Below are 26,238 nucleotides of genomic sequence, written 5' to 3'. Positions count from 1 at the left end.
GGTCTTGTTTTGACTGAGGGTGTAATTCAGTGGTAGAGCGCACACTGAATACGCTGGAGGTCCTTGGCTCAACCCCTAGCATCACACGAGGACAGAAACATTCCTGCCTTTGACAAGCTAGGCATGGTGACACATGTCTAATCCCAGCACTCAGGAGGCAGGAGGCTGATCTCTCAGTTGGAGGCCAGCCTGGTCTAGAGAGTGAGCTCCAGGACAGCCGGGACCACAGAGAAAGTAGTCCTGGAAAAAAAGAAAAAGAAAAGTCTTCCAATATTGATGGGCAGGGATTGCCCCTGTTCTTTTCTAAGTGACTCAAACATCTCTGTTATGGACATGCTATCCGGCAGTTTATGGCTGCACTCTGTTCAGCTTCCTGGGAAGGCTCAGCATGGTCCATGTGGAACCCAGAGAAAGGTGGGATTTCATGTTTGTGGCAGGGTACTGGATGGTATTAAGGCCTCCAGCATGAACGCTCCTCCTACCATCGCCTGGAAGGAAAATGTCTCCTAGAAGTTTTCAGCAAATCAGTTTTGGACATCTGAGGAGGAAGCCATTTTCTAAAGAGCCACAGACAGTTGCATCATGGGAAAGGAGCCAAGTGTTCAGCCCATTGTTAGGCTGAATGGTAGGCTTTGTGACATTTCCTACACACATATTCACATCAAGCCATGCATTTCATGACAGGGTGTCAACCAACAATGGACTGCATGTACCCCTGGTCCCATAAGACTCCCCCCCCCATGATGTCATAATGCACTCTGTGATACTCACACAATGCTAAAATCTTCTGGCAACACATTTGCAAAATGTATCCCCATCATGACATAACTGTGCATATATTATTCCTGCTAAGAACAAAACCAAACCTTGATTTTCTCCTTTGGAGAAAAGCCACCATGGACAGTGTAGATGTGCTTGCTCTCTGCGAAGGCAGGGTATCCATGGGGTCTGTGAGGTGACGTTTCTGGGGGATGAGATTTACCTCCCTGTCCCAGGGAAATGAAGTTTTCCACACAACAGGAAGAGGTTTAGTCATTGTAGGGACAAGAAAAGTCCAATTCCATGTTGCTGCTGTCTGCAGGGGAAGGAAAGACTGACTCTTCTTTAAAACATTTTTATTTGCTCTTTGATTTTGTATATATGTATAATTTATTTCTATAACACTCCATTACCTTCTTTTTTAAAAGTTATTTATTTTTAGGCCAGGTGGTGGTAGCACACACCTTTGATCCCAGCACTCAGAAAGCAGAAATAGGCAGATCTTTGAGTTTGAAGCTAGACTGGTCTACAGACTGAGATCCAAGACAGCCAGGGATATGCCTATCTCAGAAAGCCAAAAAACATATAATAATAATTTAAAATTATTTAAAATGTGTAATTTAAATTATTTAAAGTTGTTTAAAACGGTTTTCCTTTATATATGATGTGCAGCACATGTGTGCAGTACCCATGGAGGGCAGAAGAGGGCATTGGATCTCTGGAACTGGAGTTATAGATGGCTGCGTGGATACAAGGAACCAAATCCATGTCCTCTGCATAAGCAGCCAGTGCCCTAACTGCTGAGCCATCTGTCTCCTCTTATCTCCCTCTCATTCCCCTCCCCACACCCTTCCTACTTGCCTGGCAGTGTGTGTGCACACGTGTGTGCGTGTATTACATTGAGTTTAACTAGGGTCATTTGCATGAGTATGGATGTGAGGTTATTTACTGGAGCACGGGCAATTTACCAGTGGCTACACTCTGAAGAAAATAACTCCTGTCTCTCTGAAAGCCCAGCAGAGGAATCCTTTCTTTTAAAAAATGACTTATTTTATGTGCACTGGTGTCTTGCCTTCGTGTATATATGTGTAAGGGTCCCCTGGAACTGGAGTTACAGACAGTTGTGAGCCACCATGTGGGTTCTGGGAATTGAACCTGGGTCCTCTGGAAAAGTAGCAGTGCTTTTCATCACTGAGCCACCTCTCCAGCCCCCAGAGGCATCCATTTATACTACAGTGCCAGTAGAGCAAGGTTCCCACAAATGGAATGTTTGTGATAAATGTTTCAAGGTTGGCTTCCCTACCACTCAGGGTGTCTAGAGGATGAGAACACTAGACAGAAAGAGCCAAGAACCTCTCACGTGACCCCCATACACACACACACACACACACACACACACACACACATGCACCACACACATGCACCACACACACACACACATGCACCACACACACACCACACACACACACACACACACACACACACACACACGCAGGCAAGCACTCATTTCCCCTCCAAGCATGCTTAATCTATGCTGACTACATAGGGCCTGGGACTTGACCAAGTCTGTGTTTGGCCCGTCAAGGTGAGCACGAGCCTGGGAGATGGCCGTGATGGAAGTGGCCTGCCCGGGCACTCCTGGGTCAGCAGTCGGGCAGCAGAAGGAGCTTGCCAAAGCCAAGGAGAAGACACAGTCACTGGGGAAGAAGCAGAGCTGCATCTTCAAGCTTGAGGCCGTGGAGAAGAGCCCCGTGTTCTGTGGGAAGTGGGAGATCCTAAACGACGTGATCACCAAAGGCACAGCCAAGGACGGCTCTGAGGGAGGACCACCGGCCATCTCCATCATCGCCCAGGCTGAATGTAAGGACCTGGGGTTGCTATGGATACAGTGGCAAATGAGTGGGCTCACAGATGGGTGGCTGGGCACAAGAGGCCAGCCTGGGAGTCCCCATGGAGAGCAAGGTCAGAGTGACTGTTCTAGAAGCATCTCCCAGACACAATTGAGGGTCTAGCCACCCACTTAGGAGCTGTAAATATGCTAGGGTGGATCATGGAGGCCAGAGCAAATAGAGGCTGTGCCACTGTGACCCAAACAGGGAGCAGCCAAGAGTCAGGATTGCTTAAGGACTCTACAAGATCATCAAGCTGGCCCTTAACCTTCCACTGAGCATTGAACGGTAGCCTGCAGAGAGGCTCAGACAGGAAAGGCCAAGTCTCCTAGAAAGCTCCTCTGGCCTACAGACCCTTACCCTGTTCTTATGCCTGCTGTGCCAGTCTCTGAGCTGCTAGCCTCAGCAGGAGGCCAAGCCTGGCTTTCTCCACTTCTACTCCTATTGCCTCCAGATGGTAGATATTGATGGCTGCCTGGGAAACAAGAACTCCTTGGGGCGGGGGGGGGGGGGCTCAGTAGCACCAGAGCCCCCTTCCCTCTATCAGTACCATCTTCCAGTCCAGGTGTCTTGGGCTAGAACCCAGAGAACCTGGCATCTCTCTCCATGTATATGCAACCTCTGCCTCACTTCCCGAGGCTTTTCCTAACCAGGAAAGAACACTGAAAATGAGCTCAAATGAGCTGAGTGCACATACAGTGACATGCGTGTAAACAGAAATACGTGCCAGCTTGTTTATCAAGGGGGCAACTGTGTGCCCTGTGGCATGTGGGTGTTCTAGGAGGCGTCACTGGTAAGCTGGGGCACAGGGTAGCCCCAACAGTGAGAGAAGATTGTGGCGGGGAGGTGAGCCACCAGACAGAGGAATATGACAGGGAAAGGAAGTGGCCACTGGGGCCCTGTCTGTAAAACGCTCTCTCCTAAATGCTTTGTCTTTGTTCCTATCCCTGCTAATCTGACCCTTTTCCCTGGATCACAGGTGAGAATAGCCAAGAGTTCAGCCCCACCTTCTCAGAGCGCATTTTCATCGCGGGGTCACAGCAGTACAGGTAAGGAAGCCAACTGGAGCTGGGAAGAAGGGAGCCCAGGCCACGCCCACCAGGCCTCTGGCCCCCTGCTTCAGCACCTGGGCTCTGCTCCTGGCAGCCACCCAGCTTTCCTGGCCCAGCCACTCGCAGCCAAGTCAGCGTTTCAGAAGCTGCCCCTGGCTCCGTCAAACTTGACATTTTATTTTTACTCTACCCTGAGTCCTTGAGACACCTCTGCTTTCCCCTCAGCAGGGAGGGTTCTGGGAACAGTAGTGACTCTGAACTTGTATATAGCCATGAGCACAGTCCAGAGGGGCTACTTTCACCATCCTTTAGGGAAGACACCCCTAGGGGTCAGGGTGGGAGCTTCTGTCCTCCTTACGGTCTAGGCAATTCCTTGTGTAGTTTCAGGCATCTCTTGACCCTGAGGATGAACTCTTCTTTTGGCTGCTGGAGAGAAGTCTGGAGGCTCCCAGCATCCCAGGAAGGGCTGTGGCTGTGGCCGTGGTCAGAGCCGATGGCTGTTTTCACAGCACCTCCTTCAGACCCTTGCCTGAAACAAGTTCCCATAATAACTAACATGGGTGGGAGCCTGGCAGATCCTTGGTAGCTACACCAGCCAGAAAGGGAGTCTATTTGTCAGCGTCTCATGTTCCCATGGCAATTAGATACGTCTAAGGGCTAAGGGGAGAGATAACAGAAACTCTGCCCTGTCAGAGCTAAGATGCCTGCCCCAAGAGGGCTGGCACCTGGAGAAGGACTGAGGGTCCACCCCAGGCTGTGCAAGCACTTTATAGGGCAACCTGCTGAGCAGCCAGGTGCTAAGGCTTATGAACTGCTCCCGTTTCGACCTCATCACCACCTCAGTGTGGTATAAATACTTTCATAAATGAAAAAATTTGGTATTCCTGGTGGGGGGGTGTGGGTAGGAACTAGCCCACACTAAGTACAGAGGTACAACAGACCAGTGTTTTGGTCAACAGTGGGCCACATACACAGTAGCAGTCCCATAGGCTCACAGCAGCTCTTGGTATACAGCTGTCCGAGTTTGCGCTAGTATACTCTGTGATGCACAGGCAGACTCACCTGACACCGCGCTTCCCCGCACGCGTCCCCTGTCATTAAGCATGCGTGACTGCAGTGACAGAGCCGGCTTTGTACTAAGAGTCTGTCTTCCCTTGCACTCAGAATGTGGTTATGCCCCTCTTTTGACAGCCAGTCTGAGAGTCTCGATCAAATCCCCAACAATGTGGCCCATGCAACTGAAGGCAAAATGGCCCGTGTGTGCCGGAGGGGAAAACGTCACGGCAAAGCCCGAAAAAAACGTAGGAAGAAGAGGTCGAAGTCACTGGCCCAGGCAGGAGTGGCCTTAGCCAAGCCCCTGCCCAGAACCCCTGAGCAAGAGAGCTGTACCATCCCAGTACAGGTGAGATCCTGCCCGTTGCCCTGGTCCCAGCTCATGGGCGTTTGGACTGGGACTTGTAATGCCTGTATTTTTCCTGCAGGAAGATGAGTCTCCACTAGGCAACCTCTATGCCAGAAATGTCTCCCAGTTCACCAAGCCTCTGGGGGGACCAGGCCTTGGCCACCTGTGCTTTAAGAAACAAGATGAAGGCCTGCGACCGGTACTGCCTCGACCAGAACTCCACAAACTGATCAGCCCCTTGCAATGTCTAAACCACGTGTGGAAACTCCACCACCCCCAGGCCACAGGCCCCCGGCCCCACCCGACTCACCCCTTCCCCTACAGCGGAATGCCCCATCCTTTCCCATTCTACCCCCTGGAGCCCTGGAAACCCTATATGCTGGACTCTGCCGTCCTGGACAAACTAGCCGGTGTCAGCGGCCAGCGGCCTCTGCCTGGCCCACCGCATCTAAGCCAACTGGCCCATGGAGACAGTCAGAAGCCGCTGCCTGGCCCACACCTGGAGTCCAGCTGCCCGTCTCGGGGTGCCCTAGAAAAGGTTCCCGTGGAGGAATACCTGGTGCATGCGCTCCAAGGAAGTGTGAGCTCAGGCCAGGCCCACAGCCTGGCCAGCCTGGCTAAGACATGGTCCTCGGGAAGCGCCAAGCTGCAGAGGCTCGGCCCCGAAACTGAGGACAACGAGGGGGTCCTGCTTACTGAGGTAACTAACCTCCCTCAAGCCCAGCCACCACCTCCCAGCTGAGAGTCCACAGATGGCGCTCCGGGTGGGGCTTGCTATGGAAGCAGAGTGTGAGCAGACCCTGAGAGAGGGTCCCCTGAATAACAGAGTCCCTCACACCCATTGTAACAAATCAGTTTGCTCATTGCAGATTGCAGCATTGGGGACTGTGTAATCGGGGGATTCTGTTGCCATGACACAAGGCATAAGTCAGTGAATTTGAAGAAAGGTTAGTTTGAGCTGATAGTCCAGAGGGCCCAGCACTATGGCTGAGTGTCTGGTGGAGAAGATGCACTGACCCCATCAGACCTGAAAGCAGAGAGAGATGAAGGCTGTAATCCCAACTTTCTCTTGAAGGGCAACGCGCACGCGCACACACACACACACACACACACACCACCCCAGTAGTATTAGGCATACCTTCCCCCATTAGGCCACACCTATTAAAGGTTCCGCACAATCCATAGCTGCAGGGTGAGGAGCAAACCTGGCCTTTACTGCTTGCGTGGCTTTACTGCTTGTGTGGCATCTGTGTGGCCCTCCACCCACAGCCTCACTTCCCACAGCCTTGCTAGCTGCCGCTTTTTTTCAGATCCTCAGGTTGCTGGATTGTGTGTTGAGTGAAAATGTCCCGTGAGCAGAGGATGCCGTCCTCCCTCTCCCTCCCTCCCACATCTCCCTTTTCCTTCAGTTCTCTGCCTGAATAACTTTGGAACCTGAAGCGATTTGTTCAACTTGAGGGATTGATTCTATTCACTTTTAATAACGGTGCTTGCCCCTGTCTCTTCAACCTTGGAGTTACTGAGTTATATGTCCCATTATCAAGGTTGTTGGCGACTCTGCTTCTCATCGCAGGAATTATCTGCCTACCCCACCCCCCAGGCAGCCTATGGTGGCCACCTTTGCCATTTAAGATTTAAGTATACAGCACTCTGCCTGCAGGCCAGAAGAGGGCACCAGATCTCATTATACGTGGTTATGAGCCACCGCGTGGTTGCTGGGAATTGAACTCAGGCGCTCCAGAAGAGCAAGCAGTCAGTGCTCTTAACCTCTGAGGCATCTCCCCAGCCCCACCTTTGTCTTCTTATTCCCCTAAACCCCTTTTGGCCTGTCTTCCTTATCATCGCGCTGTAGGGCTGGTAGTCTCTTTAGATGTGGTGGCCATCCAGCCACCAGAGCCCTAGCTATTGACTAGAGAGCCTTCCCCACTGCAGTCCTCTGTCCCTCTGCTGCCCAGGTCACTGGTACTGACCTCCTCCTCCTCCTCTTCAACCCCAGAAACTCAAGCCAGTGGATTATGAGTATCGAGAAGAGGTCCACTGGATGACACACCAGCCTCGGGTGGGCAGAGGCTCCTTCGGCGAGGTCCACAGAATGAAGGACAAGCAGACAGGCTTCCAGTGTGCTGTCAAAAAGGTATGCCGAGGTGATACACCACTGGGCTGGCACCCAAATTTCCAACACTGGGGAGGCTGAGGCAGGAGGATGACCATGGATCCTAGGCCAGCTGGGACTATGCTGTGAGACCCTGACTTGGAAAAAAAAAATTACATAGTAGGTAGAACTCTGGGGAGCTGAAAGGGAAGCCACACAGGGGCTGCTGCCTTCCACCTCAGCTTTCTGTCAGCAACAGTCATGGGGTATCCGGGGCTCTCCCTTGATGGTTGGCACCCTAGCTGCTCTCGGGTCAGCTGGAGCTGGAAGGGAGCCGTCTGGTGTGTCACATGGCCTGGCCTGATTGCTGCCCTTGGTATGCATGTCTGAGAGGCAGTACAGGAGCACGCAGCTCGGGTCTGGATACAGCCCCGGCCGCTGAGGACGCCAGGGCCTGTAGGGGCAAGTCCAGGCCTGGGAGATGTTTGAGTTCACAGGAAGCTCGCGCTGAACAAAAAAAAAAAAAAAAAAAAAAAAAACCCTCACACCACAGAGCTAAGCATGGATGAGTGATTAAGACAGCAACCACCACCTGTCAGGTGTCTCCCTCCAGGAGGCTAAACACTGGAAGTTAAACCTGCCTCCTGTTGGTCAAGTGCACTGTGGGCCCAGACAGGCAGGACGACAATGTGGAAAGGTGACCCAGGTAGACACTAAGAACCTGCACTGGTAGCTGAATCAAGTTCACCCCCAAATCTGTCACAGACCATAGCTTTGAAGAGAGAAAGGAAAAGGAGACTCCTTGTCCTAAGGTCTTGACATACCACAGGAAGTCACCTCCCCTGTGGCTTGCCCACGGCCACCCAGGGAGCCCCAGAGCCTGACTATCCCAACCCAGATGGGAACGGGCAGCTGCAGATCCGCAAGTCTCGGTAGTGTCAGCTCTGCTCCTCAGCATCTCTCAAACCCTGCCCTGGAAGTCCCCTCTCCTCTACTGGGAGCCAGCTTGTCCCTAAGCAAAAGGACTAAGGACCGGAATTTATGTGGATCGTCATTTTGGGGATTTTGTCTGAGTTGGGTTGTGACTTTGTTTTGTTTGGGGTTTTTGTTGTTGGGGGGGCTGCCCACTGGTTCAAATAACTGGCTTATATCCTGATCACCAAGGAAAAAGACCAAGTAATGAGATCACCCAGGTGCAGCATGCCCTGGGTGGCCGCCATACAGAGCGGACCCTGCCTCTGCCATCATGGCTGCCCTGAGCTTTGGGGATGACTCCAGCTGGGACGTGAATAAGCCTGAGTTATTGCCTGGGTTCATTCTTGGGCCAGACATCAAAGCTGAGCCTCAGAGTAGAAGGATAAGGGAAGAATCTGTAAGCTTTACCTCAGATTTCATACAGGCTACTTGAAGGGAGCAAGCCCCACCCACCATCCTCACCCCTCCGCAGCAGGAGCACACACTGAGTTCTTGCCAGCCTGGGTCATCTTCCACTCGGATGCCAGGACCTCGTGCCTAACCTCCTTAGCCGCAGTTCCCCCTCCCCAGTCCACCAGGGCAGGCTCAGCTGTCCCTTCCGAGAGGAGAGGTGGTGGGAGGCGGTGAGACGGTGTGAAGTGTCCTACAGATGGGTGCCCAGTGATGGGAGCTTAGTCACCAGCCTCTCAGCTGTTCCTCGGCTGACATCCTCCGAGTCCTAAGCAACAGGGTAAACAACCCTGATACATTTCTCTTGTCCTGTGTCCCGGGCAGCTGGAACAGCTCCAGGCATAAGGCCTGGACTTCCCAGGGCTCTGGCTGTCCACCCTCAGAGCTCCTAGCTTCTTCCTCCAGCTCGTGGGGTAGCATCAGCCTCTCCTCTCTCTCAGTGCAAGGGTTAGGGCTTGAAGTTTGTCCTGTACAGTTTTTAGCTCTAAGACCACATAAGAGCTCACTTTAGGGCTTTTGCCTTGTGAGTATGAGGCCCTGGGTTCTAATTCTGATACTACATACACAAAAAGTTCCCTGAGTTCCCGGCAGAGAACAGCAGACAGTCTGGGAGTCAGGCTCAGGCTGCCTGTTCCCGTTCCTTGCTCCTGGGAAGGAGCCTGAGGATAAGTGGCTGCCCCTTGGTCCTCCTTCCAGAAACTTCTGTAGGCTTAGGTCACATGCTTATCGGCCTCAGATCTAGGCCTTAATGCAAGGCTTTGTCTTGTTTTTACGGTTTTAATCTTTTATGTATCTTTAATTAATTCTTATGACATGTTTCTGGTGGGGGGGGGGCACACATGTCATGATGCAGTTGTGGAGGCCAGGGGTTGGCAGGAAGCAAGCACCTCTACCTGCTGAGCCATCTCACCAGCCCCCTTTTCAATTGTAAACAAGTACTGGCTCACCATAAATGAAGTCAAATGCCACCAAACAAAGGTTTTCCTTGTCCTCAAAAATGCCATCTGTCGTCTATTTTTTTAGACTCTTTATGTTTAAATTTGGCTTATCTTTTATGAAAATGAGATCCAGTCCTAAAGATTATTCTACACTGTGGTTCACACACACACACACACACACACACACACACACACACACCCCACACACACCATGAAAGACATGCTAGGCAGGATTTCTCCTTGGTTCACATAGAATGGTCAGGCTTTTTAAGCAACCAATAAATAAGTTCTCCTTGTTGGAGAATGTACTTATAGGATCTTTAAATTCTTAGAACATGATCCTAAAGTTCATGTGAGTTGTATGTGTGGTCATGGACACAGTTTGATGGCAAAGAAACCATATCACTAAGCAGATTCTCCAAGAATTACTATCTGCCCTCAACAAGAGTGAGCAACTGCTTGCTTTAAGCCATCTGGCCCAAGCATAGAATTCTGGGAGCCTCCTTTTGGCTCTGTCACTGATCTGGAATAGAGTGTCACTGGCCAAGTCAAACCAGCTGTCCTGGAATACCTGCTTTGTGCCAAACACCATACAGGGACCGGGGACAAAGATGTGGAATCCAAAGGAACTAGTGTTTTGAAGCCTTGTGTGTATGTGTGTTTACTCAGCACATCTGTGGAGGCCAGAGGCAGCTTATGCACTGGGTGTGGGGTGTGGGTGTGGGTAGTTTTGTGTGTGTGAGAGAGATCTGTATTTGGTATGTGATGTGTGTGTGTGTGTGTGTGTGTGTGTGTGTGTGTGTGTGTGTAGAGTATGTGTGTATGGTATGTGATGTATGTGGTGTGTGTATGGTATGTGATGTATGTGGTGTGTGTATGGGATGTGTGGTCTTTGTGGCTCTGTGTGTGTGTGTTGTGTGTGTGACGTCTCAGGATTGAACTGGGGCCTCACACTCAGTAGGCAAGTGTGTTCCAGTGAGCTATATTCCCAGCCTCTTGAGCTTCCAGCCAGTCCTCCCTTCACACTGTGAGCATGCTGGCATTACAGATGTGCAGGGCGACACTGGCTTTTTCTGTGGGTTTCAGAGATCAAATTGCGATCACATGCTGGCTCTGCTGATTTTCACCTGCTGAGCCATCTCCCTGGCCAGGGCTAGAGTTTTAAACAAACCCAGGCTGTGCTGGAGAAGTGGCATCAGCCACAAACCCTTGTTTGCAAGCAGGGATCAAAGGGACACCGTCTGAAGGAGGAGGAGGAAATGGGGACCCTGACTTCTTAGGCTTCCGTGTCCCATTCTGTGTTCTCCCTCCCATCATGGATATTCCTGCAATCTTCAGAAACTTGTGACGTTACCTATACCCCACTTATGACAGAGAAAGATTACTGTGCTAGAGGAAATAAGGAGGTTGGAGGAGGGAAAGTTGCCCCCAGGCTCAAGCGCCCTGGCACTGCAGCGGAGGGAAGTGACTTCCGCACTTGTGCCGTGTTGGATGCTGTCTGCAGCTTCCCGGGAATGCTGCTCCTGTGGCCAGGAGTCCAAGCTAAACCTGGAGTGCGGCAGCGATAGGGTCGGGCCTCCCAACCAAGGCTGTGGTACTCTGTTTTCAGTGACTTCAGATGAGTCCTTTGTGCCAGCCTCAGCTTCCCCATCACACAGAGCCACCCCTCCAGAGTCTGTTGTATGAAAACCATCGTCTAGTGCTGAACAGCACCAGACATTTGGTAGTGGATTTTAAATGTAAATTCCCACTCACGTCCCATCACAGCCTAGCATGAGAACCCTGAGGTTCAGAGAGGTGCTTCAGGTGCTGTCTGGCCATGGAGAAGGGGAGCCTTCTCCATCGGACTTTACATGCGCTAACTAACCAAACTTAATATTCTTTAAGTAACCAAAAGAGAGACATTGTCCACTGAGAGGCAAATGTCCAAACCCCCAACATGGACAGAGCAAGTCTAGAAACAAAAGCTGGGCCAAACTAGTCTGTTACCGCTGTCGCCCCCTGGCGGTGCCGCTCCAGAGAACCCACAGCAGCCAACAAGTTCGATTGAGTTGGCAGGAGGAAGTGGGAAGCCAGCTCTGCCCAAGTGTCTTAGTCACCAAGCATGGAGAAAGACCCCATCTCTCTGAATCCTCACACCACCCTGAGCAGGCAGCTGTGTCCCCACCATTCTCTTAGACACATGGCTGATGGCAGCAAGAGGCCTTTCTGTGAATGGCCTAACCAAGAAGCTAAGCACAAGATGTTTGTATCCATGGCCTAATGCCTCCTGCCATGCCAAGATGCTGGAGCCCACAAATAGGAGTGACCCCAGACTTCCAGATTAGGAGAAGCATTGGCCAGCCCATCCCCAGGAGCCTCTGTGTACCCAGATGCTAGGGAAATAGCTACAGGGCAAACAGTAATATAACTGCAGGCCTGTCTCCATGGACAGTTTGGTCCTTTAGGAAATAAGTAACGGGCTGGGGAGAGAGTTCAGCGGATGAACTACATCTCGAGGACTGGGGTTCTGATCCCCAGAACCCACAGAAAAGCCAGACAGGCATGGTGGCCACTTGGAGACAGGGACATGAGTTCCCCAGGCAAGCTCTGTTTCAACAGAGACCTTGCTTCAGTACAATATCAACAAACACACGTAACACACTATGAAAAATCAAAGCAGTTGCTATGAGGGGGACTGGAGAGATGGCTCAGCAGATGTTTGGCTCCCACATGGCTACTCACAACCTCCTGGACTCTAGTTTTAGGAGATCTGGAACCTTCTGCCCTCCTCACACACACAGAACACATGCATGCACTCTAAACACACATACACACAATTAATTTAATTTGGGGGGTTTTTGGTTTGGTTTGGTTTGGTTTTTTTTGTTGTTGTTGTTGGGTTTTTTTTGTTTGTTTGTTTGGGTTTTTTTTGTTTTTTGTTTTTTTTGTTTTTCGAGACAGGGTTTCTCTGTATAGCCCTGGCTGTCCTGGAACTCACTCTGTAGACCAGGCTGGCCTCGAACTCAGAAATCCTCCTGTCTCTGCCTCCCGAGTGCTGGGATTAAAGGCGTGCCCACCTCCAATGCTATGGTCCTTTAATACAGTTCCTCATGTGGTGACCACCCCCAACCATAAAATTATTTTCATCATTGTTTCCTAACTGTAATTTGATATTATGAATCATAATAAATTGACCCCTGTAAAAGGGTCACTCAGCCCTCAGGTTGGGACCCACAGGTTGAGAACCACTGGTGCAGCGACTCCTCACAGAGTCAGGCATCGCAGCACATCCTTATTATCCCAGCACTTGCTACGCTGAGGCGGACTGGAAGTTCAAAGCCAACCTAAGATACATGATGGGGCCTGTAGCAGGTACAGGGTAGGCAGGGTTCACAAGACCTCGTGGCCTAGAGATTTTCCCCCAGAGAGCTGGGGTACAGAATGTGTTTGCAGATTGAGGGTGGAGAGAATTCCAGGAGTCTGGAAAGAAAGAAATGTTTCTGTGTGACTGTTTTTCATGCAGTCAGCACTGTGGCCCTGATACCTGACACCAGGGGACTATACATGGGTTATGCTCATTTCCCAAGGGCTGGTCCCACTGGGCCTGGGCACCACCACTGAGAGCATTGTTAGCTTCTATGCATAGAATTCCAAGGGTTCCCCAGCCCGCACCCCTCACCCTGACACAGGGGCCTCTGGGTCTTTCAGGTACGACTCGAGGTGTTTCGGGTAGAGGAACTAGTGGCCTGTGCTGGTCTGAGCTCGCCCAGAATCGTCCCTCTCTATGGAGCTGTGAGAGAAGGCCCGTGGGTGAACATCTTCATGGAACTGCTAGAAGGTGAGGAGACAGGTCCCGTCTTTATCCCTCTCAAGGTTCAAGGCCAAGAGGTAACCCCCACTTAGACCCTTGCCTCTCAGGCCACGTCGGACCTCTTAGCCCTGCTCCCTTACCTCACCTGCCCTTCGCTCTTGCCCTCGGCCTGCGTGTAGGCCTGGGAAAGCCCCACTAAGACTGACTGTTCTTTCCCTAGGTGGCTCGCTGGGTCAGCTCATAAAGCAAATGGGCTGTCTGCCAGAAGACCGAGCCCTTTACTACCTGGGCCAGGCCCTGGAGGGGCTGGAGTACCTCCACACACGCAGGATTCTGCATGGCGATGTCAAAGGTAAGGCCCTAGTCACCATGTCCTGATCCCAGCAGGCGCCCCCTCAGCTGTGGCCTGCCTGCTTGTCTTCACGGTAGACGCCTGAGTCAGCTGACAGGGCCGTGCCTCGTGGGTCGGGGTGATCTCTCTAGGCCCTGCGTCTAGCACTGTGAGTCTCCTGCGCTGGTGCTCACAGAAAACTGAAGGCTAAACTCCTGCCAACTGACGACCTCTGGGAGAGGGTGGGGCGGCAGAGAGAGCACTCTGGGAAAGTGGTGTTCTAAGAGATGCTGCTCCAGATGCTGCCTGCTGTCTGCCTCCAGCCTCAGCTAGCCACCACCAAAACACGCGCATGTGCGCGCGCGCGCACACACACACACACACACACAAACACACACACACACACACACAAACACACACACGCTCGCACACATGCTCGCGCACACACACTGCTCTCCCTAACAAGACCAATGAGAAACAGCAGTGTAGGACCAGCCAGAAAGTTGTCTGACTAGAAGCCAGGTCAAGTCAAGCCAGGCGAGGGTGGGCTGGGGCCTGGAGCCCGGTGTGGCTGACCTGTTCCCCCTCTTGCTCTTTGCCCCGGGGCTGCCTGCAGCTGACAACGTGCTCCTGTCCAGTGATGGAAGCCGAGCGGCCCTCTGCGACTTTGGCCACGCCTTGTGCCTGCAACCTGACGGCCTAGGGAAATCCTTGCTCACAGGTAACGCCTCATTCTCTACCTCACAATCATAGTACCGGTAGCTGTCACTCAGCGTTAGCCTCCCACCACGGTGCTTTCCATGTGGGGTAAATGCTGTGGCCACTCTCCGTCCCCAGGTAGAACTAATCATCCTCACAGCCACCATTACAGGGTCATTACAGGGTCATTACAGGGTGCTCGCTGTGCACAGACACAGCAACAGGTGCCAGCCAGGTGCCCCATGACCATGTGACCTTACACAGCAAGGCCCAAAAGGCCAAAGGTCCTGCAGTAGGTCCAGGCCTTGTAGTAGTACTGGCTGACCTAGAATTCCATATATAGACCAGGCTGTCCTCAAATTCATGTAGATCGGCCGGCCTCTGCCTCCTGAGTGCTAGGGTTTAAAAGTATACTATCTCCAGCTAAAATTCATTATTTTTTTACTTCCTTGTTTTTTTTATGCACTTTGTTGTTATTTAAAAAACAAAAATTATTTATTATGTATATAGTATTCTGCCTGCATGTATGACTGAAGGCCAGAAGAGGGCACCAGATTCCATTACAAATGGTTGTGAGCCATCATGTGGTTGCTGGGAATTGGATTCAGGCCCTCTGGAAGAGCAGCCAGTGCTCTTAGCCTGTGAACCACTCTCAGCCATTTGTTGTTCATTCTTTTTTTTTTCTTTTTCTTTTTGTATGAGACATGGTCTAACTGTGTGGTACAGGCTGGCTTCAGAGACACAATCCTCCTGCTTCAGTGTTAGTATTAAGGCTGGTGTTCTGATCCCTTCTTCATTTTGTCTATTAAACGACTAGGACATGTCCAAGCACGTGCACGCGCGCGTGCTTTTACCTTGCTCTCACCTATACCTCCACTCCCCTCCACTCCCCTCTGACCCCTGCCTGCCCTGAGTCTCCCCTCCACTCTCTTAACCACCTCACCATCTCTCCAGCCCCTCCCTTCTTTCATGTGACTTATACTGTGTAATTAAATGTAGACCCTGCATATGAGAGAAAACATCACATTTTGTTCTCTCTACTGCACTCCATGCCCCACTTCCCTTCCTCTGGGCTTTCCCTCCTCTTTCTTTAGCAGTCACCTCCTCCTACCACCATTTCTGTTTGTCTTTCAACAGGGTTTCACTATGTAGCTCTGGAACTCTCTATGTAGACCAGGTTGGCCTCAAACTCAAAGAGGTCCTCCTGCCTCTCCCTCCCACATGAGCTGGGATTAAAGGCATGTGCCACCACACCCAGCTCAACTGTACCTTCTATTTTCATGTCATATTTATTTATATTTAAATCTAGGTTTGAAGGCTGATGATATAGCATAGTCCATAGAGTGCTTACCAAGCATGCATGAAGTCTTGACTCTCCAGAATTCTGTAAACTGGGCATGAAGTCACATGCCTGTAGTCCCTGAGCACTCTAAACCCAGGTGGAGACAGGAGTCAAACATTCAAAGTCAGGGCAGTGGTGGCCCACACCTTTGCTCCCAGCACTCAGGAGGCAGAGGCAGCCAGATCTCTTGAGGCCAGCCTGGTCTACAGAGTGAGTTCCAGGACAGCCATGACTACACAGAGAAACCTTGTCTTGAAAAAAATTAATAATCATCATAAAACATTATTTTATGATTATTAAAATAATAGTAATCCTAAGATGGGGGCCCCAGCTCAGATGAGAAGCAAGGTAGGCCTGGGCCAAGGCCAAGCATGCTTTGGGAAGCTGAGGCAGGCGAATTGCAAATTCAAGGCCAGCTTTGACAACTTAGTGAGACCCTGTCTCAAAATAAAGAGTAAAAAGGGGATCCGCTGTAGCTGAGTGGTGAAGTGCCTGCCTAACATGCATCGGGCCCAGGATTCAATCCCTAAATTTGGAAGGAAAAAAAGTTGACATCCACTTAATTGTATATGTTGGCTCTTGTTTACCTGTTTAATAATTATATGCTTTTGTGCATATGAATTTCCTGAATTTCATTATGGAGGGGCTTGGGGTTCTGCTTATTTGCATGTTTATTTTGGTTTTTTTTTTTTACTTATTTTGTTTATGTGTTATTACTGTGACATCTCCTAAACCATTATTCAATATGGGAGAAAATGCAAGCGAGATAGACATAGAGACTCATACCTAAATCCTAGAACTCAGGAGGCTGAAGTAGTATTGCTGTGAGTTCAAGACCAGCCTGGGCTATAACGTGAGACTCTGTTTCAAAAAAACAAAAAACAGCCAGGCATAGTGGTGCAGGTCTTTAATCTCTGCATGTGGGAGGCAGAAGCAGACAGATCTCTGTGAGTTCAAGGCCAGCCTGGTCTACATAGCAAGTTCTAGGACAACCAGGACTACAAAGAGACACCCTGTCTCCAAAAACAAAGTAAAAACACAGTCCAGTTAGATGACTCAGCAGGTAAAAGACACTCGCTGCAGGTCTGGTGACCTAACTTTAATCCCCTGTGTAAAAGCAGAAGGAGAGGACCAACTCCCCAGAGTTATTATTCTCTGACCTCCACAGGCATGTCATAGCGCATATGCCCCTGCACACATCCACACAATAGTAACAAAACCACTTGTAACTTAGTGTTCCACCTGGGGCAGCCCAGGAACTAAGTTGAGTGGGCACTGAATTCATGATGATTCTACCTCCCGCCCTGTGCCCTCAGGGGACTACATTCCTGGCACGGAGACCCACATGGCACCAGAAGTGGTGATGGGAAAGCCCTGCGATGCCAAGGTGGACATCTGGAGCAGCTGCTGCATGATGCTCCACATGCTCAACGGCTGCCACCCCTGGACTCAGTACTTCCGAGGCCCGCTTTGTCTCAAGGTCAGCAATGGCCCCAAACAGCTGTGCAGGGAGGCCGGCAGCTACGGGCCCAGGCCACAGGCTAGTGACAGTTGTTCGTCTGTGACAGATGTGAGCAATGGCAGGTCCCTTCTGCCTGTTGCCCACCAGCCCACCACCCCCACCCCCACTCCCAGCATCCTTTAGACTAAGTCTGGAGGACATGGTATCTTGTTGCCAGGCACTGTCCTGTCCTATTTGGATGCAGGTTTCCGTGTTCTAGGAGCCTTTCCACTGGCTGTAGTGCAGTCCTCTCCCTCCTTATAGCAGACCCCCAATCAAGCGTAGGGAAGGAGGGATTGGTGGAGAGCGAACATGAGATGTGACAGGGGAAGGAGGAGGAAGCAGGCCTTGAATGTCGCCTTTTGGCCTCTAGATTGCCAGCGAGCCTCCACCGATCAGGGAGATCCCACCTTCCTGCGCACCCCTCACAGCCCAGGCCATCCAAGAGGGGCTGAGGAAAGAGCCCGTCCACCGAGCATCTGCCATGGAGCTTCGGAGGAAAGTGGGCAAGGCACTACAGGAAGGTGAGAGCCCTGTGTGCCTGCGTCAGCGGAGAGCAGTGTGCAGAGGGAAGGGAGAAACAGCCTCAATCCCCCATCTCCCCTCAGTCCTAGAAAGCTTGGGGTGGTGGCTTGGGACATGGAGGAGGAGGGGCTGTGACACGGAAAGGTGACTCAGAGTGCAAATTAAAGCCACACATGCCCAGTAGCCACTCACATGTCAAGAGCCAGAAAATTGGCAATACCAGGTGCTGGTGGGACCGCGGGCACAGGACTCCCTGGGCACCGGGAGGGTACTGACGCTGCAGCCACGCTAGAGGGAACCTGGTAGCACTCGGGCCGACCCAAACCTTCCTCTCCTGGTGCACTATAGCCTTGTTGGCTAGAGGGAGGAGAGAGGGCTTAAGAGCCCCTCAAGGGGAAAGCAGGTGATTGGGGCTGGGACATCACCCAGCACTTACAACCGCTCCATACCGCTCCATATGCACAGAGTGAGTACGGGAACTGAGCTGAAAGCCGTAGGTGGCGAGCACTCAGTGAGAAGAACCCCCGAGAGGAGGCCTGCACCATAAGAGCTCCATTGCAAGTTAAAAAATCAATAAAGAAAGCAACACCCATCGTACTCTGGGCAAGCTGCCTCAGGCCTGGAATCCCCCTTCCTAAAAGGCGGGGCAGAGACGATTGTTGGACTTTGAGGCCTGGGATATAGAATGACATATTGTTTTAAAAAATAAATAAAACAATAAAAAAGGACCAAATGTGGTAGCCTTTTCCCCTACTCTTGAGAAGCAGAGCAGCCTCTGTAAGTTCAAGGCCAGCCAGGACTACACAGTGAAGCCTTGTCTCAAATACACACACACACACACACACACACATACACACACACACACACACACACACAGGGGGGTGGGGTACTGAAACATGTGGAGGTAGCATGTCTGTGATCATAGCTAAGAGACAAACAGGACTTTAAGATACAGCACCCGCTTGGGCTACAAAGCAAAGCCCCGTCTCAAATAAAAAAGAGAGAGTGAGTCAGGAATGGAGCTTAACAGAATGTAACTCAGCAATGGGCAGGAGACCAGTGGCAGTTAAAGGACAAAGGCTGGGACTGGAAAGATGGCTGAGCAGTTAAGCGTACATCGGGGGAAGACCCAAAGACCGGAGTTCAGTTCCCAGCACCCAGGCCCAGTGGTGGAGAACCACCTGAAACTGAAGCTCCAGGATATCTGGTGTCCGTCTTCCAGCCTTTATGGGCACCGCACTCACATAACCAACACATATACGCCCATAATTTAATTTTTTAATTGATAGGCCGTTCTTCCTGGGCTGGTGTCTGCATGCCTGCACATTTCCCCCCTCACCTCGGGTGCCTTTCTCTCTTACAGTGGGAGGTCTGAAAAGCCCTTGGAAAGGAGAATATAAAGAACCAAGACCTCCACCCCAAGACCAAGCCACCTGCCACCAGACCCTACCTACTCCGCCGAGAGAGAACCCACCAGCCAAGGCCAACACAGACGGGGCTCCTGAGCCTCAGCCTCCTCTACCGCCAGAACCACCAGAACCGAGCAAAGCGCCAGCCCTGAACCTGAGCAAGGAGGAGTCTGGCACATGGGAACCCCTGCCTCTGTCCTCCCTGGACCCAGCCACTGCCAAAGGCCCCAGCTTCCCAGACCGGAGGGCAACCTTGCCAGAGCTGGAGCTACAGCAACTGGAGATAGGTGGGCGCTCAGCTGTGGCCACGCCCCTCGCCCCACCCCCACCCCACCTCCCCTGCCAGGCCTGCTCCTGCAGGCTGTGCAGGGGGTACCTTGGGAAGTAATTCCTCCAACCCTTCACGCTGTCTCCCTCTCCCCGCTTCCCCCTGCAGAACTGTTTCTCAACAGCCTGTCCCAGCCGTTCTCTCTGGAGGAACAGGAACAAATCCTCTCCTGCCTCAGCATCGACAGCCTCTCGCTGTCAGATGACAGTGAAAAGGTGAGTGGCCGGCCGACCGACCGAGCAGCCTGCTGGCCCACGCAAAGGCCTTAGACAGAGCAGGGGCCATGAGGTCACCCTGAGGTGGGAACTTGAGGATACTCTGGAGAGTCCGTTGCATTGGACGGTGTTTTGCTGGGGCAAACAGGTGAAGGAGTGTTTTTCTGTTTCACACCGGTGGAAGGCTAAGGCAGACTCATCAAGGAAAGTTTGGCTAAAGCAGACACGGGTAAAAGGATGTTCTACTAAAACAAACAGGAAAAGGGCCCGTGATAAATGATTATTTTTTTTTTTTACTAATAACACACATATGTTGGTCTGCCTTCTATTACATATGAGTTACATTTGCTGGGACTCTATAGAGAGAAACACGCCTTCACCCTCCTTGCTTGTGCCCCAGCTTGAGACAGGATGCCTTCCACCCTAACCCTAACCCTGACCCTGACCCTAACCCTAACCCTGAATCAGGAAAGGCTTTAGGTAGTCTGGAGAGTGAGCGGTAGCTTTGGTCCCACATAGAAATGTACCTTGGGTCTGTCATAGGACTGGCGGGTCTGACCCTAAGAGAAGGTCAGTTCCTCTTGTTCCAAGGAAACCAGGGCCAGAGACGGTTTCCTGAGTCTGTGCCTGCCTTTGTGTTCAGAATCCATCGAAGGCCTCTCAGAGCTCACGGGACACCCTGAGTTCTGGCGTGCACTCTTGGAACAGCCAAGCTGAGGCAAGAACCTGCAGCTGCAGCACGGCGCTGGCCCGGGGGCGGCCTACTGACATCCCGAGCTACTTCAACGGTACGGTCTGCTTCTCCCCTCTTCCAGCCCAGTCCTGCCGGGATCCAGGGAGGGGCGGAGAAGCACTTCATTGGCCTCTCCTCAGCACAGAAGGGTGGGGGAGGAACGTGCCCGCCATCCAGAACCTCTCTCACAGCCCTGGCTGGACAGCTGGGTTTAGACAGAGAGCCCTGACCACTCCCAAGGGTTCCCAGAACAGAGAACCGCTGCCCCTCCAAATTGGCTGCCTGTAGAGTCCCCGAAGGCCAACATGGGGAAGAAAATGGCCGATCCTAGGCCAGGGCCAGAAGCTGAATACCTAATGCCTGGTGATGAGGAAATAGGAACACGCCCAGGAGCAGTTTAATCAAGAAACCAGTAACAAGTCTGTTGGCATCCTCTGCTGGGATTTGAAGTCAGAAGATGAGAGGGCATTTAAATGACTGCTTTCAAGCTTCGCTCCACAGTCAAGTTAGCATCTTACCAGGGCGTCTGTAACAGCTCGTAGGCACCAGCTCTCCTCAAGCCAGTGTGAGGACTGTCAGGCCCCAAGGCCATGCCAGAGGTTCAGAGACATTCATAAGTTGCCTACAGTCTAATTTAAGGATGCTGGAGAGAGCGGAAGCGAGTTGAGCTTGCTTCCTGTCTGGGCTAAAATTGGGATGTTATGACTCAGAGCAACTTACGCTCAAAGCTCTGCAGAAATGGCACGGGATAAGGTTGGGGTGGCGTTATTTAAGAAAAACGTTTACTGAGTCAGGATGGGTAGCCTAACTTGTCCGTTACATCCTTAGATTTTTCTCTCTTCTATATTTAGAAAAGAAATAGTCTCTGTTGAATCTTGAATTTTCTGGAATTGGCTTGTTACTTTAAAAATATTTGATTGTGCCCAAAGTTGTCATGAAGGGACTCACAAGGGCTTAGAGGATGCTTAGGACAGGGCAGCTGCCTGATATCCGTGACACTCTGCCAGAGAAAAAGTGGGGATTAGGCTGGGCGGTGGTGGCGCATGCCTTTAATCCCAGCACTTGGGAGGCAGAGGCAGGAGGATTTCTGAGTTCGAGGCCAGCCTGGTCTACAAAGTGAATTCCAGGACAGCCAGGGCTATACAGAGAAACCCTGTCTTGAAAAAAAAAAAAAAGAAAGAAAGAAAAAGAAAAAGAAAAAGTGGGGATTAGGATTAGAAGTCTTTTATTCCAGGCTGTGGTGACGCACACCTTTAATCCCAACACTCTGGAGGCAGAGGTAGGTGGATCTCTGTGTCAGTTCAAGCCAGCCTGATCTGCACAGTCCAGGACAGCCAGGGCTACACAGAGAAACCCTTCCTTGAGAAGAAGCAGAAGAAAAAAAAAAGGAAGTCTTTCATCTCTATGAGCAGATAAGACACTGTCTCTCAGGCGGTGGTGGTGCATGCCTTTAATCCCAGCACTTGGGAGGCAGAGGCAGGAGGATTTCTGAGTTCGAGGCCAGCCTGGTCTACAAAGTGAGTTCCAGGACAGCCAGGGCTACACAGAGAAACCCTGTCTCGAAAAAAAAAACAAAAAAACAAAAAACAAAAAAAAGACACTCTCTCTCTCTCTCTCTCTCTCTCTCTCTCTCTTTAGAGCCTTGTAAATGTATTCTGGGGAACTAGAATTGCACACAATTCATTATATGATTTATCCATTCTACCACAAAAACATGTAGTCAGGAGTCACTTGTCACCCCTCATAAAATAGAGGGCTTTACAGAGAGGTTCAGTTGTTGGCATTTTTAGGCAAGGTAATATTAATACATCATCTCTTTTTGGTTGTGATGCTGTGCAGGGCCTTTGTGCATGCTGGGTAAGTGGTCCACCACTGAGGGACACACCCAGCCCTGAATGTGTTATACTTAAAAAGGAAGTTAGTCTGTGTCCTTTGGGTTTGTAGAAGACTTTTTTTGTTGTTGTTGTTGTTGTTTTGTTTTTGGTTTTTTTTTTTTTTTTTTTTTTTTGATTTTTGGTTTTTCGAGACAGAGTTTCTCTATATAGCCCTGGCTGTCCTGGAACTCACTTTGTAGACCAGGCTGGCCTCGAGCTCAGAAATCCGCCTGCCTCTGCCTCCCAAATGCTGGGATTAAAGGTGTGCACCACCACTGCCGGGCTAGAAGACTTTAAAATAGCTACATGCTATCACATGTGCCTCAGTTGACTGAACTAAACAAGAAGAAAAGGACAGCCAAGCAGTGGTAGGTGGCACATGCCTTTGATCCCAGCATTCAGGAGGCAGATGCAAGCAGAGCCCATAGGCTTACATAAAGAAACCCTGTCCCCAAAAGAGGAAGAAACCAAGGAAGATGAAGAGATTATAAAGAGAAGACAGACAGGAGGTGATAAACCAGTAACTCAGTGAGGGGGTCCTTTGTCCTCTGTGCCTTCTTGCTACACATCCAGAGTAGAATATTACTTCCCCCTGGGAGCCAGCCTCTTAGCAGGATGCAGGCCAAATTGCAGGTGTTGCTAGCCAGGGAGAGCTGTGTAATATTCAGGCCCCTTTAACCTGAATTTGCTTTCTGCTTCTTTGCTCCAGCCAGACCTGCTCCACTCTATGAGTGACTTCACAGGGGTTGCCCTTGGCCCTGCCTGCTCCCCCACACTCTGAGTAACAAGCCTCCGCCCTGCCCTCACTCTCAGCCTTGGCTTTCTAGGGGTCAAGGTCCAGATCCAGTCTCTCAATGGCGAACACCTGCATATCCGGGAATTCCACCGCGTCAAGGTGGGAGACATTGCCACCGGCATCAGCAGCCAGGTGAGGAAGGGACACTTAGGGACACAGTAAATGAGAACTGCACCCTGGGGAATTAGTGGTCCATGGCTTAGCTGCTCTCCAGGTCTCAGGGCAGGACAGGCAGGGGGTGTGGAGGATCTCTGGACCCAGAGTTGGGCTAGGAAGGACCCTCCGAGTCCTCTGGAATAAAGGACGGGCAGTATTCTCCCCACTACCTGTTTGACTGGAGGAGGTGTCTCCCAGCATGTTCGGGGACCATAAGCTTTACACTCAAGCTCCCTTCTCGATGCATGCTGCCCTCTCACCCCAGCCGGTTTGCTCTACCCACAGATCCCAGCCACAGCTTTCAGCCTGGTGACCAAAGATGGACAGCCTGTTTGCTATGACATGGAGGTGCCAGACTCGGGCATCGACCTGCAGTGCACCCTGGCCCCTGATGGCAGCTTTGCTTGGACCTGGAGGGTCAAGCATGGTCAGCTGGAGAACCGACCCTAGTCCTGTCTTCCACCACCAGCTCCACTCTGGCCACGGCAGGCTTCCTTTGATCTCAGTGCTCGCTGGTGCTCTGAGATGCTGGATGAGTCTGCACAGGGACCTGCCAGTCCCTGGTTCAGCATGTAGACCAGGGCTTGTGAGCAGAGCAGCGAAGGGAACAGAGTAAAGCACCTCCCAGGACTTGCCTCCTGGCAGGAGAAACTCTTCCCTCATGAGGAGACAAGGAGGAAGGAAAACAGGGGTCTCTGTGACTCTCCAAACAAGGTAGCCAGACCCACATGGGTCAGTCAGCACTTGCCAGCAGTTGGGGAGCAGCTTCTAGCCTGGGTCACGAAGAGCAGGTACCCCTAGGAAGGCAGGAGAGTGTCTAGGGGTTCCTGCCCAGCTCCTACAGGGCAAGGCAGTAGGTGTGCCGGCCCAGGGGCTGTGGAGTTCTTGGCCCCGTGTCTAGCCTCCCTGGCCTTGACTAGTGTGAGACAGAAGGAGCAGGAAGGGCACTAGAATGCACTGAGCCTTCAGGTCATTGCAGCCCACATCCTGGATTGAGCTCCTTGATCAACCAGGGACCACAGAAGAGACATGATTCTCGGGCCTCACGTTTGTGGCTATGGGCAGCACTCCTCAGCGTCAGCCCCACTGGCTCCCTGGCACTCTAGTCCCTCATCTGTGGCAATGAAGGATGACACGTGAGACCCACCTGACAGGAACGGTCTGCAAATGATAAACTCAAGAAAGCCACAGAAACAGGGCTTGCCACCCTCTGGGGGCACACTGTCAGCATCCAGCATGGTGTGGCAAGGCATTGCCAGCAGCAGCACTTTGCACTCAGGTGACCTCAAAGCACTTTCCTGGCTGCCTTCCAGCAGAGCATTGGCTCTGCATGAGCAGGGGCAGGCCAGGGGATGGGGAAGAAGGGACTGTCTTGACCCATCATCCACACAGGCTTGACCCCCCCTCAAGCTTCTTTCAGACTTAAGATGAGCATCGTCGCCCCCACTGCCCTAGCTGGGACTTCTCCTGGTGGGACTTGGAAACAGCTGCTTAGGACTCATTGTAGCATTAAGTTCACTGTGAATCATTTGTTGGGAGGGGCACAGAGACTTCTCTAGGGAAACTCATCCCCCCACCTCAACCAGCCAGGATAGCTCTGTCCAGCTCTTTGCAAGGATCTAGGCTGCTCCTGGCCCCAGCACATGAACGGCAGCCACGGTGCTGCATCTGGGGTGTATTGAGTTCTATAAGCAATAAAATTTGGAATGACGATGGGTGTTTGTAGGCTGTGATGTCGCCTCTTTTGCCTGCCTGCTTGCAGTACTCCACAACCCTGACAGCTGCTGGAGTGGATTCCTTCAAGCCTCCGTGGTTGGAGCGAGGACTGGCATCAGCCTGTCCAGAGAGCTGCTTGTCCTGCTACCTGTCATATCCAACTCAATCCCTCCACTCTGGTATGCCCATCTCCTGTAGCAGCAGGGATATCCCTGGCCAAAGTCTTGGGCTGAAAGGAGGAGGCCAAGAGGCCAGGCAGCCCAGTGGCACCAGAAGGGGAGGGGCTTGCATGACCCACTCACCTGCCTGCACCTGTCCTGAGGCCCATCGGCAAGAGGTCTTACCTGGTATTACTTTGAGCGTCTGCGTGGTGAGGTGATGACTTGCCCAGCAGGAGTTTCTTGATCACGGAGCATAGGGTGGCAGAGGACACAAGAGCACTGATATGCCTCTAGCCCCTAGAATGAGCTGACTATGATGGTACACACCTGTAATCCAGCCTTGGGCTACAAGAAGAATTTGAAGCCAGCCTAGGCTACATGGGACTTTGTCTCAGAAGGAAAAAACTACTTGGGCGGTGGGAGATGGGATGTAGCCTTGACTGTCTAGAACTCACTACGTAGAACAACCAGACTGGCCTCAAACTCACAGAAATCCTCCCACTTCTGCCTCCCCACTGCCAGAATTAAATAAGAATTTATGCTACCGTGTCCAGCTTTTGGGGGGGGGGGGGTTGTGATTAAAGCCTGCTGCAATGGAATCTAATACTAGACAACCTGAATTTAGTCCCAGGAAAGGAACAGTCACTGTGGAAGGTGACTGTTCCCAAAAGTTGTCCTCTGACCACCACACACTGGATGTGGTGTGAAAGTTTTCACACACAATAAATGTAATTGTAAAAAAACTGTAAGGTCACCCTGGAAAGCTATGCACAGGTGTGTGTACTGCACACATGCACAGCTTGGACTGAGATTCAACCATCCTTAGAGGAATCCTAGACTCCCCGCAAAAATGGAGCAGCTTTGTTGTCCAGATAAGGTTCTAAGCCCCCACCTACCCCGTCCTTACCCAAGACCGCTGTCCACATACCTGGCCTACTGTGGCGTGGCCAGCTGCCCCAAGTCTTGGTCCGGGGGGGGGGGGTGGCGGGGGAAGCTGTCTGCTCAACCTCCAAGACTCAAAAGATCCTTTCTTGTTCCCACCCACATCATTGGCATGAACCTTCAAGTTTCCTACATGCCATATCCCCTGGCCTGAACGTCA

General features: G+C 51.6%; 1 protein-coding gene and 1 long non-coding RNA gene across 2 annotated transcripts in view; one reads left to right on the top strand and one right to left on the bottom strand.

The window, feature by feature from the left end:
- The window catches only part of Map3k14 (mitogen-activated protein kinase kinase kinase 14), a 47,638-nt gene extending 22,668 nt beyond the window's left edge, over positions 1-24,970 (top strand). The window contains exons 2-16 of the mRNA NM_016896.3: positions 2,345-2,619; positions 3,628-3,697; positions 4,892-5,102; positions 5,182-5,802; positions 7,099-7,236; positions 13,248-13,377; positions 13,571-13,702; positions 14,298-14,402; positions 17,039-17,202; positions 17,597-17,747; positions 19,112-19,444; positions 19,594-19,700; positions 20,344-20,488; positions 23,135-23,235; positions 23,545-24,970. Coding sequence (NP_058592.1) covers positions 2,364-2,619; positions 3,628-3,697; positions 4,892-5,102; positions 5,182-5,802; positions 7,099-7,236; positions 13,248-13,377; positions 13,571-13,702; positions 14,298-14,402; positions 17,039-17,202; positions 17,597-17,747; positions 19,112-19,444; positions 19,594-19,700; positions 20,344-20,488; positions 23,135-23,235; positions 23,545-23,709 — 2,829 coding nt within the window. The 5' untranslated portion in view covers positions 2,345-2,363 and the 3' untranslated portion in view covers positions 23,710-24,970. The remainder of the gene's footprint in view (positions 1-2,344; positions 2,620-3,627; positions 3,698-4,891; positions 5,103-5,181; positions 5,803-7,098; positions 7,237-13,247; positions 13,378-13,570; positions 13,703-14,297; positions 14,403-17,038; positions 17,203-17,596; positions 17,748-19,111; positions 19,445-19,593; positions 19,701-20,343; positions 20,489-23,134; positions 23,236-23,544) is intronic.
- Gm34823 lies at positions 5,973-26,124 on the bottom strand. Its single transcript, XR_389061.4, has 4 exons — positions 26,065-26,124; positions 25,320-25,481; positions 7,073-7,225; positions 5,973-6,129 (listed from the first exon to the last, which is right to left on the bottom strand). It is a non-coding gene; the product is annotated as a predicted gene, 34823 (long non-coding RNA).
- Between the last annotated feature and the right edge of the window lie 114 nt (positions 26,125-26,238).

This window comes from Mus musculus, chromosome 11, assembly GCF_000001635.26.
Source record: "Mus musculus strain C57BL/6J chromosome 11, GRCm38.p6 C57BL/6J".
Lineage (NCBI taxonomy): Eukaryota > Metazoa > Chordata > Mammalia > Rodentia > Muridae > Mus > Mus musculus.
The sequence above is the reverse complement of the archived record's forward strand: the minus strand, read 5'-3'. Positions and strand labels throughout refer to the sequence as shown.